The sequence below is a fragment of the Schistocerca gregaria genome, chromosome 1 (genome assembly GCF_023897955.1).
Source record: "Schistocerca gregaria isolate iqSchGreg1 chromosome 1, iqSchGreg1.2, whole genome shotgun sequence".
Classification (NCBI taxonomy): domain Eukaryota; kingdom Metazoa; phylum Arthropoda; class Insecta; order Orthoptera; family Acrididae; genus Schistocerca; species Schistocerca gregaria.
The window spans coordinates 232,116,686-232,137,998 of NC_064920.1; the positions used below are offsets into that span (position 1 = coordinate 232,116,686).

Below are 21,313 nucleotides of genomic sequence, written 5' to 3' on the forward strand. Positions count from 1 at the left end.
GAGGAGGTACTGTTGGTGATTGGTGTGCTTGATATAAACAGACATATTTATGAATCCATCTGAGAGGCGGATATCAGAATCTAGGAAGGTGGCTCATAGAATTGGGAAGGACCAGGTGAAGCACATTTGGAAGCAGGTTTTTAGTGAGAGGCCAGACAAACATGTGGTTCCTGAAGAATGGCAGCAACCTTTTCAGTAACTGCAGGGGCAACATTGATTGATCTAGCCTTGTAACATATCAACCAAAACAACCTTGCTGTGCTGGTACTGCAAACGGCTGAAGGCATGGGGAAACTAGAGTCTAATTTTTCCTGAGGGCATGCATCTCTATTGCATGGTTACACAGATGATGGCAACCTCTTGAGTAAAACATTATGGAGGTAAAATAGTCCCCCATTCGGACATTGGGGCAGGGACTATGAAGGAGGATGTCATTATTCGGAGAAACAAAACAAACATTCTACAGATCTGAGTTTGGAATGTTAGAGTGCTTGCTCACGTAGATGGATTAGAAAATTTTGAATGTAAAATGGATAGCTTGAAGTAAGATATAGTGGGAATTAGTGAAGTCTGGTGGTAGGAGGAACAGGACTTATGGTCAGGTGAATACAGGGTTATAAATACAAAATCAAATAGGGATAATGCAAGGATAGGTTTAATAATGAATAACAAAATACGAATGCCGATACACTACTATGAACAGCATAGTGAACACATTATCACAGTCAAGGCAGACACTAAGCACCACTCACTACAGTACTACAACTTTATATACCAACTAGCTCCACAGATGAAGAAGAGATTGAAGAAATGTGTGATGAATAAAAGAAATTAGTCAGATAGTTAAAGGTAATGACAATTTAACTGCGATGGGGGGCTGGAATTCAATAGCAGGGAAAGGAAGAGGAGTAAAGATAATACGTGACTCTGTACGGAGGGAAAGGAATGAAAGAGGAAGGTGCTTGCTAGAATTTTGCACAGAGCATAATTTAATTATCACTGATACTAGATTAAAAAATCATGAAAGAAGGTGGTATATTGGAAGACACCTGTAGACCAGAAGGTTTCAGACTGATTATATAATGATAATACGAAGATTTTTGAAGCACATTTTAAATTGCACGACAGAGGACCTGAGGCTTAATTGACAGTTTCAGAGAGGGCATTAGGCAACAACTGACGAAAAGGGGAAAGGAATTCAGTAAAAGACAAATGGGTAGCTTTGAGAGATGAAATACTGAATGCAGCAGAAGATGAAATAGGTAAAAAAAAAAACATGGCCTAGTAGAAATATCTGCATAACACCGGAGATACTGAATTTAACTGATGAAAGTAAAAGTATAAAAATGAAGCAGGTGAAAGGCAATACAAACATCTAAAAATGAGATTGATAATAAGTAGAAAATGATTAAGCAAGAATGGCAACAAATGTAAACTTATTTCAGTAGGATAAAGGCAGATACTGCTTACAGGAAAATTAAAAGAGGCGTTTGGAGAAAAGAGAAGCAACTGTATGAATATCAAGAGGTCAGATGTAAGACCGTTTCTAAACAAAGAAGACAATGTTGAAAGGTGGAAGGAGTATGTAAAGGGGGTCTACCTATACTTCAGGGCAGTATTATATAAACAGAAGAGAAAACAAATGAAGATGAGATGGGAGATATGATATTGCAAGACAAATCTGACAGAGCACTGAAAGACGTAAGTCGAAACAAGGCCTCTGGAGTAGATTCCATTCCAGTACAAGTACAGACCTGGGGGCTTGTTTTTGGGAATAGATAAAAGGTAAAGAATGCAAGGGATTTCTGATATGGGGAGGGAGATAGATTCAGGTGTCATGTTTTGGGATGGACCTAAGGCCTTGAGGAGCTACTCGAGGTCATATTGGACTTCTGGGAGGGTATGGTGATCATAAGGTTTGCGTGCACAGGTGTCAGAAAGTGAAGTTCACTGCCAGCTGTACTATGACTCACGGACACAGTGGTGGAGAGTCTGCAGGAAGATGATAAGGATCTGGATTGATTTTTGGGTTACGGGTAACTGTGATCCCTAAGAGCGATACTGCACTCACTAGGGCAGGATTTAGCAAAGGAAGGTGAGATGAGGTTACAATAGAGGAATTCTTGAAAGATTGCCAGGAGATGAATGCACATCGAAGTGGAGGAGGATCACAGTTTGAGGGAGGTTAGAACTGCTTTAAACACGGTTCTATGTGGGATTTGGTCAGCTGTTACCACTGCCATGTACTACGAAGAAATGCTTGTACTGCAGAGAGTAAGTAAAGGAAACTAGGTCCTTCATATGTCTACCACAACTTAGATTTTGGGTTAAAGATGAGGCCTTTAGAAAGTACAGAGACTTATGCAGAAGTCAGAGTTTCAGCAAAAGTGTTACAGGGTTGGTGTTCAGGAGTAGCATGTTTCAAGGAAGGTGGAATAAGTTTTTGGGAAAGTGGAAGACAGAGAAGTCAGCAGGACATGGTTGGGGAGTTATGAATGGTTGACAGGAGGTTTAGACCAAAGTGGTAGGCCCTTGATTGACTAAAGGCAATCCCATGCATCCAAAAGACAGGAGTATCTGGGAAAGCTTTCGTAAATGGTGCTGGGAATGCTGTTACAACTGTTGAAGGGCATGGGTACTATAGCAGTGACAGCTTTCAGGAAGTTGTGGTCATGGACTAAAAGGGTTTTGAAAAAGGAGCAGAGGCTGTCAAGAACATTTTGAGCTTGGATTGTGTGATTATGAAGAACCAGATTGGTGATGGTGAGAGGCTGATGACAGTGGAAAAGGGTGCAGGTTCATACGGTACGATGAATGAGAGCACAAGATGCAAATTTTAATGGTAAGCCCATCAGATGGGATACCATGTGACAGACAAGATTTCAAAAAGAAGAGCCACTCCATGTCAGAGTTTTCCTTACAGTCTCGTCACCCAAGATACTAGCTATGTGGCAGCCTGTAAAGACAACACAGGTCCATGTGTGCCCAGTGTGTTTGGTGTACCTCGTGAATGTGACAGCTTCTATTTAGGTCAAACAGTAACCACAGCTATGGAGTGTTGTACTGAGAACAGACAATATATTAAACAAAGGGAGCTTGAAAAGTCAGCCATAGCTGAGCATTGTCTGGAAAACGGAAATAAAATTCAACTGAAGAGATCTGCATGATTCAAGCCTAAGATGCAAAAACGACATTCACTATGTATTGACTGAATACAGCTAGGTTCATCTACTGATGAAGTGATTTGTTGATTTTTCAACAGATGCTGCAGTAATATAAGCATATTTTAAATTATTAAGATTTATTAACTTGATTTATAGATTTTTCCCAAATCTTTATTTTGCTCTCCTATAAAATTTACTTCTGGCTTGGGCTTGAATCATTCTGACCTCTTGAATATGAAAAGACAACAGTCTTGGCTCATGAGTCAATGTACTGGGATTCCATTATAAGGAGATGGCCAAGATTAGAATAAACAGCATCACTTTTGACAAGAGAGCAGGGATACACGCTTAACAGTGCATGGGATGAAAGCAAAGATGAAAGCTTGGCACTTGTAGCGAGGCAGGAGCAGCAGTTTCAAGTATGGCACCAGCCCCTCACACCGCTTGATGTCACTGTTCCAGTGGCAAACTGAAGCTGCACAACTCACCTACGTACGTAATTTCGGCTGTCTCTGACTGGTGGCACATGCTACAATGACACCCATGTAAGTGGAAATCCCTGCCAGCCCCAACAGTCAGTGGTTTTTTACCCCTGATGACAATGGATGAGAAAGCCACCAAAAGCTTAAGTGATTTATTCTAAATGTCTCATCTTGTAAACCGAGAAGCTATCATTGGAAATACATACATTTAAATAAATTGTAGTTAAAATTCACTAAATAATTAATGGCATGTAACTTTCCTTCATTTTTATATATTAGAACAGTGGCAAGCATGCTTTCGGTGCCGCACCACTGCCCTGCACACCAGACAGTTGTACACAGGCAAGCCAGTTGTGTAAGTGTATCTTTCACTCCAGACGTCCAAGCCGCAAACATAACATCTTGATATTGCAGTACACTGACTTAGGTAAGTTTGTATCATTTATATTCATTAAAATCTTTTAACTTGTCATGGTTTTACTTGTATCAGAAACTTATCGTCAACAGCAGATCAGCCAACTTATCATCAACAGCATGTGTACAGGAAAATAATCTGATTTGACCCTAATGCCCAGGGTTTCAAAGTCTTTGTCCACAACCAGGAATCTGAGTGGCCATTCTTACGGAATGATAAATCATCCTTCCAGTTCCCCTGTCACTGTGTGTGCGCATCTTCGTAAACCTCAAATGGTTCTCACCAGTAGGCAATTTAGTTAAATACTGCATGCCAGAGTATTGTGTATACACACACTGATCAACATGACATGATTGTAATTGATTAGTTACTGATGATTGGCAAGATAATGATGGCTTGCGTGTGATAGGTTGTAATGACAATGACTTGGGAATGAGTACATCCAGAGGTTCTGTATGTGCCGGTTTTCAGACGAATGACAGGAAAGATAACAACTCGTTGCCAGCACCTTGTATCACTGGAGGAATGGTGGGACACCCACTCCGCAGGAAATTAAGCTATTCTGATGAAGGACAGGCATGCAACACTCACTGCAGGACTGTGTTCTGTAGCACTTTGAGCTTGTGTATCTTCTCTGAAGCAGCATAGACCCACTCGGAACACAATTGTTCAAAATTGGGGGTTATACCACTTGAAATAATCAATCACTGTTACTACACAGCATAGCTACAGAATGCTACTGTTAGGCACATTCAACAAAGGTTTCACTGCAATAAAAATAAATTTGACCTAATTGAGCCAACTATAATGACCTGTCTTCCCCCCCCCCCCCCCCTCCAAATGTTAATTTAAATCGAACTGCATTCACTGCACTGCGTAACCAGTGAATATTATGCAAAATAAAAATTAATTTCTTTTATTTACTCACACAATGTTTAATAGCAGGAAAACATTTTACTGAAAGAGTAGGAACCCAGCAGAGAATAATGTAAATGGTGGGAAAAAGTAATATCTGGGAATGCAAAACAGGTTTTATACTGCAGGTAGCATTAATATTCAGACACTGTGGTTTTTAGTTTGTAGCATCATAACTTTAGTAACAAAACAAACAAACAAACAAAATCAAGTGCTGTATTAAGTTGTATGCCTTGTAAATAACAGCACAAAACTTTATTAACATAAAATATAAAAGTTATTTAATAATACAATTTAAATAAAGCTCGGTCCTATTACCACATTAATTTAATATTTAGACAGCTTTCAAAATTAATTATTTCACAATAATTTTTTGTGGTACATAAATGTTTCAATATCATGTCTGATAGCCATCCTGTTGCATCACTTCTTTCAATCGCTGCAGCATACTGTTAATGATCTTTTTTTAAATAGTTAGTACATTGATCATCCGAGTCGTCTTTCAATCAATGCTTCACAGTTCTTTGGAACATTTTGGTGTTTTTGTAATATGTCATTCTCGTTCTCTCCAAACATTCTCAGTAGGCTTCAGATCTGGTGATTGAGGTAGCGGTTGTGACACATTCAGGCAACTGTACAACTTTGTCAAATGTGGATATACGGCTTTACACAGGAACACTGCCTTCTCCATGCTTTACAATTGACTTAACAGTTGTGAGTTTAAATTCTTCGCTCTTCTTCTGCCACATTATCTTCTGTCCATCCAACCCAAAAATGTTAAATTTAATCATATTTCATAAGAAACTCGTTAGCAAAGTCCAGTCACTTAATTCGATTCTGTTCATTCACATACAGGCTCCCTAGACAGTCACTGTAGCCATTATCTTTCAATGCTCTGGAAATTGTTTGAGGATTCATCATCTTTCCTGTCTTGTTTAGGCTTGCTAATTTTGGTGCACTGAGTGTAGGATCCTTCTTTATTATTCTTATTCAGTTCCTCTTATTACGTGCATCCAATTTCTTTGGTAGGCCCTCACTTTAGGATCATCTGATATGTTGAGTATGGCAGCAATCATTGTACATTAAAGGCAATCAACTGTGCTAGTAAACAGATGTTGCCTCCTGACTCAAGAGTGTGTAACTTGGCTTGAATGGTCAAACTGACCACTGTCCAAATACTAAAGAAATGTGAAAATCGAACAGCATTTTATTTGAACAGCGTTTTATTTAAATCTTGTTATTTAACAACTGTTGTCAGTTGCGTAATGAAATTCAAGGACACTTGCACTACTATACATTCCATTATATTTAATACTATTACAAATTTAATTGTCTGTGTCACCAGTTGGTTTGCCATGGAACAATCTGCATCATTATTATACTTCTGTAAAGTGAAGGGATTTGGTGATCAACTCCAAGGTAGGTTTGTATTAAAACTAGACGGTACTATTCAGGTGCTGTCTCTCTCCTTCGCTCCATACTGTGAACTGGCTTCCTCAACCAATTAAGAAAGCAATCTACAGTTTATTGCAGAATATAAGCAGCAGTGCAGGGATAGCACACACATTAGGATTTTAGCATGACATAGCAATTACAGAACTGCTAATCTACACTGAAGTTAATAATGGAGTTGGTAACCGCTGTTACAATGAGTCACTGTAAATGTGCCTGAACGAGACGAAAGTTATCCGATAATTCAAACACAACAAAGGAAAAGTGAATAAAAAGCATGATATAATTTGGTGCTCCTTCACCATATACAAAGCATGTTCAGAAAACAAGTGTACTAGGTTTTTATATATTTTTAGATGTAATTGGAAAAAATACATGATTTTTTGATACAACTGTTCACCATATACAAAGCATGTTCAGAAAACAAGTGTACTAGGTTTTTATATATTTTTAGATGTAATTGGAAAAAAATACATGATATTTTTGATACAATTGTTGCCTATTTTTCCACGTAATTGTCATCCTGTCCAATGCATGTGGTGAGCGTGGCACAAGCTTTTCTACGCCCTCCTTGAAGAACTCTCCCATCAGTTCCTTTCCCCACTTTAGAACCTTGCTTCAACGCCTGCTCGTTAGCTGAAAACTGAATTCCCCTCATGTGTGCAGTCAGTATGGTGAAAAGATGACAATCTGAAGGCATCAAGTCAGGGGAATAAAGGGCATGGTTCAAAACATCCCAACCAAATGAGTCCAAGAGTGCCTTGGTTGTTAAGGCTGAGTGACGAAGGGTGTTGTCGCACAACAAGCACACTCCTCATATCAACATTCACCTCCTTTTGCTTTGAATGCTCCTTCTGAAATGTTTAGCGTCTGATTGTGCACTGATGGTCTCTCCCTGAGGCAATGTTGCCTTTTCGGCCCCAAGAAACTGAGCTCATAATTTTCTCCCTAAAATCATGGTTTTAACTTTTTGGCAGATGGGGAACTAGACTGATACCACTGTCACAACTGTATTTTTGACTCACATGTTTAATGAGCCATACATGTTTCATCTCCAGTCCCAATAAGTTCAGAAAATCCTCTCATTTCGATTCAAGTCACTCAATAAACTTGCCGGAAATATTGACCCAATTTTTCTTGTGCTGCACTGTCAGCTGTTATGGGGCACATCTTATGCACAATTTCTGGCATCCTAGCATTTCTGTGAGTGTCTTGTATCAGAGAGTTTTGGAGAGTTGTGGAAACATTGCAGAAATTTCACCCACTGCCAACTGGCAGTCTTCATGAAGAGTTTCTTTGATTATTTGCACCAACTCATCAGTAAAAATGGGAGGTTTTACTCTCCTCTGTTCATCATGAATATTTGTTCTGCCTCCATTGAACTCCCTACACATTCGTTCTGTTTGTAACATCTTTGCTGGAAATCGTTATGATTCACACAAAAAATTCAGTCGGCATTATTCCTTTTGTGTGTAGGAAGCAGATCACAACACACGGCTCACACTCACAGGGATTTCTTAGTGACATCTTTCACGCAACTGGAAACTGCAATGCTCACTCCGGTCAGGGGATTTCCCTCCGTCCCCCCTTCCCAGTCAGTATTGCCAACCATAAAAATAAATAAATAAATAAAATAAATAAAAAAAACCATAGCCCCCTTATGGTCACAGTACACTTGATTCTGCCACATTCCCATCTCTAGACAATTTCAAGGAGACTGTCAATACAAATACACTGGCCCGTAAGAAAATTTACCTTTCCTTTGGTATGTATAGAGTGAAGTGACAAAGAGAGAAACTTTTACCTTTTGTCCAAGTGACATGGAAATTGGAACACATTTGTATCTGAAGGAACACTGCATTATATTTTTTAACAACACAGGTACTGCAATATCGTATTTATCTGCCGACCCTGGGCAAGCGACTTTCAATTAAAATGTCTCCACTGTACAGGAAAATACATAACGAATGTACGAGTGCAGTTTGTCGACACACAGTTGACGACATATGGAAGTTTGGGTCTAGCCGTGGAGCATGCTTTGATAGGTGGCTGGTAAGGTGACTGATCGCAATAAGTGGGAAGTTCGGGTTCAAGACCTGGTCCGGCACAAATTTACATTGTTGTCATTCCATTATACAGCTGTGAATACACTTAATGTGATTCTAAATTGTGTCCAACTGACCAATCATTATGGGATAATACTGATAATCCTCTGCCTTATTTAAATGTAAGATAGTCAGCTGTGTAGGTTTCTGAAGATCTTTATCACTGTCTTATATATAGTATAACATATGATGCATCACAGATTTTTTCCTATTGCTTAATCTATTGTGAAATAGTATAACATAAAATTATACATTAAGTAATAAAACTGCACATTTGGTGCCACCCCATTTCTTCTTGGAACCACTCATTTACTTCATGTGTTCTACGATGTTCTTTGCCAACTTTATTTTTAGAAGGTGTATATGAATGATCACCATGAAGATAATGTTCCTGAAAGGAAGCATTTTTGTCCTAATGTCTGGAAAATAGCTATAATGTGGAAGCAATTTAAGAAACTAAAAGAGAGGGTGCGGCATATGACATCAGAATGCACAGAATATAGAATTTGAGAATAGCCAGATTTGTAGTGTTTGAAGTTACTTTTCCAGTTACAAATATCTATAACTCCTGTGTACCAGCAGTAGTTGTTAACACTTTACCACTAGGTATCATTAGACACACATCTGTAATTAACTTCATATTAGGGCACCTGCCAAGTCCTGTGATATCACCTTCACCTTACACATATTAACAGACATTTTGAATGAAATGGCCTTTCAATGTATGTATTCTTATTGTTGTGTGTCCATCAACATTATTTAAACAGTGGAAAGTCCAGGATGGATTAACAATATTATTATTGCTACTCACCATATAGAAGAGAATTGGAGTCTAAGAAAGGCTTTTAAAAAAAGAGTGCAATACTATACCTTTTAAGATTTTGGTTGAAAGGCCTACTTCTGAATTAGATAACATGCACATTTTCCCAGAAGTACAAAACACACACACACACACACACACACACACACACACACACACACACACACACAAGACAAAAGATAACCACTGTCTCTGGACACTGTGACCAGACTACGGCCAGCAACTGCACCCGATGGGAGCAGCAACCTGATATGGGTGGTTGGGCTAAGGAGTAGGGATAGCAGGGTAGGGGTGGAAGAAGGGTAGGGGTGGAAGAAGGTGTACTGCTGCTTGTGGGAGCATGGACGTATGTGGTGGGTACTTGATAGGGGATGTGGCAGGTACAGGATCGGGCTGCTACATGCAGTCAAGAGGCTTGAGTGTGGGGTGGGGGCAGAAGAAGAGGACAAAAAAACTAGTGGGTGCACTGGCAGAATAGAAGGCTGGAGTGGGAGTAACACACCCACTTGTCTTCTTCCCCCTCTTTACTTCTATCCTTTCTTGTGACATCCCCCCCCCCCCCCCTCCAACCTTCTTACTGCACCTAGCAGTACTACCCTGTCACCACATACTCTCACCAGCAGCACTACACCTTCCCCCATGCCTACCCTCCTATCCCTCCCCTTCCTACCTCCTTTACCACTACTATCAGTGCTGCTTGCTGCTCGTATCTGGTGCAGTCCAGCCACAGCGACCAGAGACAGTGGTCACGTGTGTGAGTTGTGGTTTTGTGAATATAATTTGTTTTCGATTCAGAAGAAGGCCTTTTGGTGGAAAGCTTAAATGTATAGTAACCTCTGGTTGTGCCTGTCTGGGACTGAATGTTTCCTCTATATGGAAACATTTGCAGTATTTCCAACTAAGTATTAAAAAATATACTATCTGCTCCTAAAAATACTTCAGGAATCACAACCTTGACAAAAAGAATATTTATATTCTTTCCACAGGACAGACAATGAAGAAATTTGTCTATGCCACATGGTAACCTCAGACCAACATTTTGTTAACCAAATGTAATGTTATATTTAGAAGTAAACCCCTTTTTTTTGAAGAATATACATTAATCCTCAATTTAATGAAGTTTTTCACGCTACACATTTAAAAAGTTTATATTTTTCAGCTTTCTGATGACTTGTAGAAGTGCCAAGCTCCAAATACTTTGTGATGATGTTCTTCATAAGGCACACAGTGAAAATTATGAGGACTAAGAGGTTCACTTTTTTCCCCATACATAACATGTGATTAATCATTTATACAAATTTGGTAAAAGAATGAGAAGAAGAAGAAGAAGAAGAAGAAGAAGAAGAAGAAGAAAGCAATCAGTATGGAGCCAATAAAGATACACAGTCATGCAGTCCAATGGTTCAATTGGTCAGCTTTTGAGAGTAAAAAAGGAATTCAGTAATACCTATATGCTAACTTGAAGATACTATGATCAAGTTCTGCGTTAAAGTAATTTCAAGCACAGTAATAGAACCATGCTTTTGGTCACATTCTCTTTCAACTGAATGGAATAAATGTAATTTCAAATATTAGTGTTGTTTTCAAATCAAGTGTATCCTCCTTGTGAAAGAATAAAAACCTTCACCGAAAAACGTATGTTTCATAACAATTTAAATTAGAAAAGAAATGTGGCTCACATAAGGCGCAGATATGAACATCTTGAGAACTGCTACTTAATAAACGTAACGAATTTTTCATTTACATTCCGTGTTTTCTTCCAAGCCCACGATCAACCACTTTAAACTCCAGTTACAAATCAATTCAGAACAGAGTTACTGTAACATGCGTTCTTCCATAATGTTGTATACTGCCCTGAAATTGCTGTTTTAATAGTTTTTAATTAAAACAATGTCTGCATTTTCATATTTGTAAAACCCATACTGACTTTCAGTAGTCACAGGTGTGTGATGTTAATTAACTCTGTAGAAGAAAATTATCCAAAAGTTCAGCAAAATTATGAACCTTGTTTACGTGCCTGTTGACTCTCAAAACAAAATTTATGCTATGAGCTGTTTCCTTTAATCCTTGACTTATTTGTATTTCACCCAGGACTCTCCAATAGCATACTGAGGCTACATCAAATATTTTTTAGAGCAATGGCTGTGCGCTTACCTTGTTGCAGCTACTTTTCATTCGTCAGAAAACTCTCACATGTACAGGTGAGAATATGCTAGTGTGATAAGCCTGAAATTTTAGTGACACTTCTTGGTAACTTCTTAAGTGGTTCCAAAGAATACTTTTGAATATTCTCATGATTTTAAGTTTTTGCCACCAAAAACTTCAGCTGTATAGAGTACAATTTATGTGACAATCACTTCTTAGCAAATTCAGATGCTCAAGGCATAAATAAAAGCAAATGAACAACTCACAACACCAAGAACCAATGTGAGTTCATCAGTTATTTACTCCACACAAATGGAGAACATGCTGCTGATATGGATCAACTGGCCTGCTATCGAAGGCAGTACTACTACAAATGCCTTGTGTACCCTTCACCATCTTATTAGATAGCCAATAAGATTGGAGAGGGAGTGTTCCAGCCGGCCGGTGTGGTTGAGCGGTTCTAGGTGCTTCAGTCTGGAACTGTGCGGCCGCTACGGTCACAGATTCAAATCCTGCCTAGGGCATGGATGTGTGTGATGCCCTTAGGTTAGTTAGGTTTTAAGTAGTTCTAAGTTCTAGAGAACTGATGACCTCAGATGTTAAGTCCCATAGTGCTCAGAGCCATTTGAACCATTTTTTGAAGTGTTACAATGTTTCTATATGCATGTGTTGTACTACTGTTTGCAAAATTTTACTGTTTATGTTAAGGGTGTTCCATGACTTTATCATCTAAAATTTAACAGTGAAGGGAAGTGCTTCGTTCACATTCTATGTCACTAAGAATAGTAGTAACCCTAACAACCCCAATTATAAATAATGTACTTACCTCTTTACTGCTCTGTGAAAAAGTACTGTGGGGTGCATCCGGATCATCACCATTAACAGTGTTCTCACCTGAAAAACAAATTCTTTGAATGTGGTCCTTAAATAAAGTAATAGGAACATTTCACAGTAAAATATATGATGCGCTGTGCACACAGAAACACACTATAACCAACAAGGCTGTAAACAGTGGAAAACGAGAGTCCATTTTTTATTAATGCATGCACAACTTCAACTTGGGAGAAATTTTAGCCATGAACAAATAGTTTCAGTTGCCCACAGCCAAGTTCTGCATTTAAACATCATGTGGAGCACACATCATTAAATTGTCAATTTATAAAACCTTCTGGCACTGAAACCTTCCAAATAGACACAAAATTTGCATCAACTGATTACTTGTGCTCACTTTCATTTATAGTCATAAATACGTAGAATTGCCACCGACATTTTTTGTAGAGGAAATAATTTATTATTCAGTGTCTGCAGTAAGTAATTAATCATGAGGAAATATTAAAAATTACATGCCAAGCACCAATAACTGTGCATGTTAGAACAATCTCTGATAATTTAGGTAGACTCAAAGAAACCACTGCATTACACATTTACATAAAGCCCTTCCTAGTTTCACACAACTCATTATTACAACTTCTGAATGCATTTGTCTGGCTTTTTTAATGGATATTCGCCTCAGTTTCTGCATTGTTTTTACATTTTGTAATGAAAAACTCACTAGCACTTAATAAAAAATGAAACACATACACAACATAAAAAAGTTTTGTCAACTCTGTTCTTTTTGGTTCTACATGCCTTACATTAAATTGTACTGATATCTGATTAATGTTAAAACATACACATCAAGTTGATTATTTAACAATATGCTTACAGTTATATTTCCTATATGACAGTTATCCATTTTTCACAAGATATATTGAACACTTGAATAATGTAGCCTTGTGTTATAAATTAAGCATGCAAGAAAAAATTTTAAAAAATAAAAATACAGTTCTGTGTTGAAATCTCCTCTCTTGCCGATACATGCAAAATGTTGATGAAGCAAATAATATTTTTCTGTAAAATACATATACCAATACTTCATAGTTGACTAACACACTATAAAAAAGTACATATTAACTGCTGTATTAAGATAATGCTCTAATTATATGATGTATTGACAAATACTTTTTAAATATAGATATTGCTTGCTATTTATCACATTATCAGGGTTTCCTTCTTGTCCAAGCTGTCATTACAAAAAGTTGCTGCAAATGTCTTCAATAATTTGATTGAATTTTTCAACGTAAGTATCAAGCAACACTGATGAAGATGGCTTACTGTCAGATTCAGTTATTCCCTCTGGCACCTCAAGTGTACATACAGTTGTACATTCAGTAACAACAGACTGATCATTAGAATCAATATCTGCAGATATTTTAAAACAATGTCTGTTACTGAAGAAATATGTGTCAATATCTGCTAACTCATTTTGTAATTTTATTTCTGCTAGTACTTTGGACTCAGGTGACAGGTTTGAGCATCTGTCAATTTGTTTGATTGTATTGTTACAGCCAAAAACTACTCTGTTTTTCTGGTTTCCATTATTTTTAACATTATGTTCCCCTTGTGAATGAAACAGTGGAGTCCCAGAACCAGAATATAAATGTTTCACAATTCCTTCTGGAACCTTTAAAACAACACACTTATCATAACAAAAATCATCGTTGTAATTGGGGAAGTATTCAGTCTCTGCAGAAATTAAAGCAAATTTATATTTTGTGTCCCAAAAATATGTGTCAATTTCAGGTAGTTCACTCATAACTTTATTTGCTTCAATGAGCTGCCCTGAAACTGGACAATGATCAAAATATTTCACATTAGGTGGAAAGTCACATTCTTTTTTATTATAATCCCTTTGAAAATAACAGTTCTTGTATCTGATTACATCACTTTTCTTTATCATTGAGATATTTGCATTTGAAACTGTTTTGTCATTTTCTATGGAAGTATTTGGAAATACACTGTCTTCAATTTCAAAGTGGAGAGGCATTTCAAGTGTAGCTTGATGCTCTTCAATCCCTGCTTTATTATCTTTTAAATGGTGATGAGAATGAGAGTCCTCTATAGGAATCATCGTTGAATTCCTGTAACTTTCAATAGATGAGCATGACTGAAGTGTCAGTTTTTCAGAGTTCTTGGGCTGTGAAAGATACGACTTGCTTATTTGTTGTTTACTGTAGCTTGAATGATTTGATGAATTCATAACCTTAAAAGTATCAACATGACTTACTTCTAAAGATTCATCTATCTCATTATCAGAGTCAGATGTACTATAACATAATATGTAATTCTTAGGGTTGAAAACACAGAGCTCCTGACTTGGTAAATTATCGGAAAGTTTTGTGTTTACTCTAACTATGTCAGTAAACTCTATTTTACCCATTTCCTCCAAGTTCTGATCAAGGTATGTACTGTCTACGTTATCATCTGATACATTTGATGATGACATGTCACCTTCTATGAAGAATGAGTTCAAGGACTCACAACTTGAATATTGCTGATCATAATCCCCAAGAGAAAGTGAACTGGATCCCAAATCTGAATCATCAGAACAAAACATGCTAAGATCTTGTTCTTCACTGCCTAAGCACAATTCTCTATTTTCATCCATTTTTGATATGTACTTTGCTTTTAATTCCTCCACACACCATTTGAACAGTTTTTCAGGATTTGTGTGTTTACAATCGTTTATTAACATGGAGCGCACTCCTTTGTTACTCTCATACAAATTGAATGAATGATGATTACATGGGTCACTGTCCAAAAACTTATTTGAACAGTTCAATGATAGATTCCTGGTGTTAAGAACATCTCTTGGGGAACAAACTAGTGAATGACTGGTATCTACTGCTGTGCTATAATGAACATGATTTCCTGTAACCCTCATTTTTAAATCTTTACTAATTAAGTTTGTGAAAGTTATGTTTACAAGAACAGGGTGCATCCTTTGTGCAATTATGGAGTAATGTGCTCTGACAGATTGCACATTTGTTAAGTGGTACACAAATGCTCGCTTTTTATTATCTGTCTCTTTATGATTCAAAGCACAGGTGTCTGCAAAAGAAAACAACAAAAACATTTCTAAAATGAAATGGTATGCACAAATCAAGCTTAAGAAGACAGTTAATGTAAAATCAAATATTGAATAGGTATAATACATAAAATGAATGTAAGGAAGAGTGTGCACATACACATGCATGCACTCAGAAAGGCTTTATAACAGCCAATCTAATGTGCAAAAATAAATAGAGGAAATGCTGAAATGTAATATTCAGTAGGTGGATTTGTTTTCACAACATAAATAAAAGTAGGAGGGGAAGTTGTGTTGTGTTTACAATTAATGTATTGCTGAGATTAAACAAAAGTAAATTATGAACCACGACACAAATCAGAGAATGGATGAGAAACACAGCACACAAAAGAGTGGGGGGGGGGGGGGGGGGCACACGTCCATTATCCATAACAAATATTCACAACGCTTCAAATACGAAATAGCACAAACAAATATGTAATATTGGTTTACAGCCTTCACTGTACATGTTCATTCTAATGATGTTATAGTTACAGAAGGCAGAAATAGAAGGCATGAACTCTACAAATGTGAGAGACCCCCCACATGCAAACTGCTGGGTCATCATCATGATACATATACCTAAATATGAGTGTCATTTAAAAAGTCCTGCACATGTGTGACTGTCAGTTGTGAGCGACTTTAGGCCGGACAGTCGTATATGTGCTTGCTGCTTCACAAATCTGTGTAGTGAGTAATTCACTTTTAAAGTGGAAGCTTGAGAGCAAGTCAGGTCAGATTACATGCAGTGACCAGTGTTCCACAATCAAAATCAGGCCCCCACAGGGAAAGAACCCTACCAGGGTTGCCACAAGGTTCCCCAAGTGAAATTCTCTGATATTTCCATGATTTCCAGGTAAGCTTTCATATTTTTCTCTGACAAATTTTGATATCTCAAGGGTAAGTAAAAACATAAATTGACCAAAAAAATGTAAGGACTTCCATATTTCTCCCTCCATATGAGCAAAAATCTTAAGTACTAATGTCAAAATCGTTTGTAATGAACTGTTTTTAGATGGAGAAAGCAAGCGAAATGGTATATGTGTTTGGTCTAAGACAACTGTTATTTTATTTCAATAAAACAAAACACATATGGTGACAAAAATAGTATTTCCCTGGCTTCATAAGACAGATTTAAAATACCTTCACTGATTTCAGATATAACCTCAGAAAAAAGTAGGGCTCTTGAAAGAAGTGTAAAAGGGAGGGAAGAGTTGTGTAAACCAACACTATAGGTGACCACCAATAAAATGGTGACTACTACGTTCCTTACTGTGGATTATTAGTCACTGTGTTATGGCTATTATTTTACAAGTATTGTTCTATTTTTCTTTCGAGAAACATATGAGTACATAGTGTACAATCCACCAGTGACTGCCACAATTTTCTTCTTCTTATCGCCCATACTTTCTATGACATAAATTATTTTCGAAGTTCCAAAACATACTAGAATACATAACACATCTGTAAAATGCCGCACTGTACAATGTACTTGTGGTGAGACAGGCGCAATTCCTGAAATCCATTGCCCATGGCCTCTGGCCTGGCGAGGAGCACTACTGTCTTTGGTCCTTGGATGACCCATAAAAATCCACCGCATGACGACACACACAAACAGACCCGGCCTGGATGCAGATCGGTGAGACTAGATCCGATGGGCAGGGCTTGGACTTTACTAGGAAACAATGGTGGGCTTCAGATCAGCAGGCCTAATCCTTTACAGATACCCACAGAAATGGCCTGCAGTCTTGGCCGATCGTGGAAGTCCATTCATGTGGCCAGCTATTCATGTGTCACAGACACCCTGTTGATGAAATGAGACCGCACCGACAACAATCTCTGAGAACCAGATCAAAACAAATCACTCCCCATGCCCCCTGCCTTTCATCAGCAGCTTCTAGGCTAGTGGCAAGAAGTGGTGGCAGCACAGACTGCAAGCTGAGGGGAATCGTAGGAAGGGGAAAAGCAGTAACAATGAGGAAGTAGGGAAGCAACACATGTACTCAGGTGCACCCAGATAGTGACGATGCACATCTCAGCAAACAAACCATTTCATCCACTGAGACAAAAATGAGATTTTTCCAGGGTTTTTTCAAATTTCCCTGACATGTTTGTAATTCCCTGGTTTCCAGAACTTGTGTCAACCTTGCCAGCAGAAATTTACAGCACTTTGAGAGAGGTGTGTGGGAATAGTGTAGAGGATCGTAGCACAGTATCACAATGGTCTGTCCATTTCTGTGAAGGTCACGTAAGCACTGAAAACAACAGAGTAAGTGGAAGGCCATCAACTGCTACATTTCTCAGTTTACTGTTAATGACATTTTGAGAGCGGATTTACAAAAAACAAGGCGCCTGAATGTCCTTCACTTCAGTTTGCAGAATCATAACCGAAAAGTTAAAGATGACAAGAATTGCTGTCAAATGGGTTCCACACCATCTGACTAAACCACAAAAACCACCAGGTTTGCTTCAACATTACCAAACAGGAGGAGAACAGTTTCTGAAAAGAATTGTTGCACTCTACGAAACATGGATATGAGATTTTTAGCCAGAACAGAAGTCTTGGTCGTCACAATGGAAAAGTTTTTGACTCTTCATACCCAAAAAAATTCCACCACATACAATCTTAAGTGAAACTGTTGAAAGATGTTTGCATATGACACAAATGAAGTCATAGCTACAAAACGTGTGCCCCAGGGGACATCCAACAGGCACATGCTACAAACTGTTCCCAAAAAATGCTTTGCACTCAAAAATTCATCAAAGAAGGCACGACATGTTTGCACTTGGTGTCCTCATTTTGCACAATAACATAAGACCACATATTGTCCTACATGCGAGAGAAATGCTTGACAGTTATGGATGGAAAATACTTCCCTACCCACCGACAGTCCTGATATGAAGCCACCACACACTGATTTGTTTCCCAAGCTGAAGGAACAACTCAGTGGAAAACATTTTGATACAACTGACGAAGCTCACAGTGAGGTGATCCAAGTAATCAGATGGCTCAAAAGTGAAGGTGCCCTATCCAGTTGCCAAGACACTGGGAAGCTGTCATAAGCAAGAATGAAGATTATACTGAAGACCTTTAAAGGTATTTTGTAAACTAAATGACTACAGTTCTATCTCACAGTGTGCAGAACTTTTGAAATGACTGCCGACACTTGGTTACCTAGTTTTAATTTGGTATATTTACTCTTAATTAATCCACATTAATGTTAAGCAATTCATTTATGTAAATCAGTTTTAAAACAAAAGAGACAATTACAAGTAATGCAGCCATTTCTTGGGTCCCAATTGTTTAATGACATTCCTAAAAGTAAATCTCGCTGCATCACTATTTATATTTGAGAACTTGAACTTAAAATCTATAATGGCGGAAACTGAGTAATGGTCCAACCTTGTTGAAGATTTTACCACATGGTTTTGCAGGTACAGTGGTTCTTTACAAGCTCACTTAGACAGGTGAAAACCTGGGTGAGTGATTAATACTTTTCTCTAAAAATGGAAAGAAAAACAAATGACATCTTCAACTTTTTCTTTGTCTCTTGCATGTGCACTGACAAACAGTGATTAACAAGCTGTAAAAACTTAAGGAAAGCAAGAGTGAAATTAATGTGAAAAACTAGTGCCAGCTGCTATTTTGCACACAGTTGGGAACCATTTATCACAGAATCTAGGCCATAATGAATCAATGGTAATTAAAATGTTTCATTCCTTAGCTAAAATAACATTCTATGAAAACAAGTTGACTGACTTCACATGGCAACCTGTCACCTCACTGACAGCACTCATACATACCAGATAACTTTACAGATGTAAGGTATCATTATTAAATATTCTAACAGGGTCTGTAGAAAACATGTCACCAACTAAGATGCATGCAGATGTAACAGTCTTGTCAAACAGTAACTACAAATAAAGTCGCGTATTCATCCAGTGATGGGATAAACCAAATGTGTTTCCATCTGAAAGACATTGAGTGTGAAAATGCTGTTCTAATGTTTTGGATGTGTTGCACAAAAAATTAAATTAAATTTAAACTATGCCCCCTCCCTTCTGACGGCAAATATGGTATTTTTGGGTAATGTTACCACTAAATGTTACATTCAACAAACTGAACAGAGAGACCAATTTTCCTAAAACATTTAATCAAGATATTGTATTTAGGAATCTCCTGAAACAAAAAAAATCTGATACCAATGGTTTCACATGATAAAGTATTTCGTCAACACATAAGCATGCCATGATTCCTTAAAATATCAAAATGTACTTATCTGTTGTTACTTACAATCAGATATAACAAAAGCGCAATATAAAGCAGAATTTAAGCTAAAGCTTAGACCAGTAACTCAAGCATTTGAAATGCATGACATAAGCATTCAAACTCACCTTTTATATTCTGCTTGTTAGGTCCCAATGACCAAGAGCGCTTAAATTCATTCGGAACTTCAGATGAGTCAGCAACTACGTAATGCGAAGAAAACAAATCATGCAACAGCAATTGCAGCAGATCACATGCACAAACAGAAAATAATGAAGAACAGTCTGTAACATTCAACTGAAAAGTATCTAAAATTTTCATTGAAAAAAGATATCTTTCCATGTAGAAAATTAACAGAGCCAAATACGAAAGAGAAGTTGGTTTTAAGACCTGAAAACTCCAAGTACATAGGCCTTCATTTCACTTTTGTGTACCCTGTGTTTTAAATTGTTCAGTTCTCTTGTACTCTTACACAAGACAAATTGTTTCCCATGCTGTCTCACAACCTCACAAAAAAGAGCTATTTTTCTATTTGTATGATGCATACTTAAATATTTGGACTGCAAGACATGTCAGCATTTAAAACATAACAGTATATCTTTCTTCTACTTCGTGATATATCTTGTAGATACTGTAACTAAAGTGATATGTAACACAAAATTCTACCTTTTTATTGTGATTTTGGTCATTTATGCACAATACTTTTTTTACAGACAATGAAAAATGCAGCCTGGCTTCGCTACCAGAGACTGTATTCGTGCGTGTGCGTGTGCATGCCAAAAGCTCCGACTCAATATCTCTTCTATATACTGATGTTTTTTTTGCAGACAGACTTGCTTGTGTAGTCGAATTCACAACATGTTATTTTACCAGCAGGAAAGAGGGCCACACCCACATTAGGTCTTATGCCTGATCAACAACCTACAGCACAGTACAGCACAGCACAGTACAGTACAGTACAGTACAGTACACTGTTGAGGCTAATTCTCAATCTCTACCATTTCTCCAAACCCATCTAGTTAAATGTCAAGGTGTTTTCTTATCTCATCTCCACCTAAGAGTACAACTTACAAATATTTGAAACACAAAAACACAGAAAAAATTTTAAGAAGCTTATGCAGATAGTTAACATTACTTTCCCTCACTGTACTGAGTCACTGCTGAAACAAAACAATGCATTCAAGCACTGATAATGTTAAAAATTATAAGCACACCTCTCTCACTTAGAAAAGCTGTTCTAGTTAAGTACAGCAACATTTTTCTAAAACAAGACACTATTTTAATTGGAATAAACAGTAAATTTTGTATGACGCTTTAAAAGCAACTCGTCTCACTAAAGTGATAGCAAAACCGAACATCAGGACTTCCTTATAGTGTTGTCTTCCCTGAGTTAGTTCCTGTGTGATACTTTGTATTTAACAGAATGTATTCTTTAACCATTCTCTCTTTTATCAATGTGTATTTATCTGCTACCATGTCCATGCTAACTGTCCGAATACAGCATTATTAAGAAAGTTACCAGCCTACCCACCAATGTGACACCACCAAGTGCTCTGATGTCTTGTTTAACACACTACTGTGTCTGAATAGGAGGGGGGGAGG

At 37.6% G+C, this 21,313-nt stretch overlaps 1 protein-coding gene across 8 annotated transcripts in view; it reads right to left on the reverse strand.

Moving 5' to 3' along the window:
• LOC126338352 (protein hu-li tai shao) overlaps positions 1–21,313 on the reverse strand; it is a 116,945-nt gene that overhangs the window by 12,012 nt on the left and 83,620 nt on the right. For 4 of the 8 annotated variants that reach the window (XM_050001545.1, XM_050001546.1, XM_050001549.1 and 1 more), the window contains 2 exons: positions 19,840–19,914; positions 12,325–12,392 (listed from right to left, as the gene is read on the reverse strand). In XM_050001545.1, coding sequence (XP_049857502.1) covers positions 12,325–12,392; positions 19,840–19,914 — 143 coding nt within the window. The remainder of the gene's footprint in view (positions 1–12,324; positions 12,393–19,839; positions 19,915–21,313) is intronic. The other 4 variants (XM_050001552.1, XM_050001551.1, XM_050001548.1 and 1 more) reach the window with 1 other exon arrangement.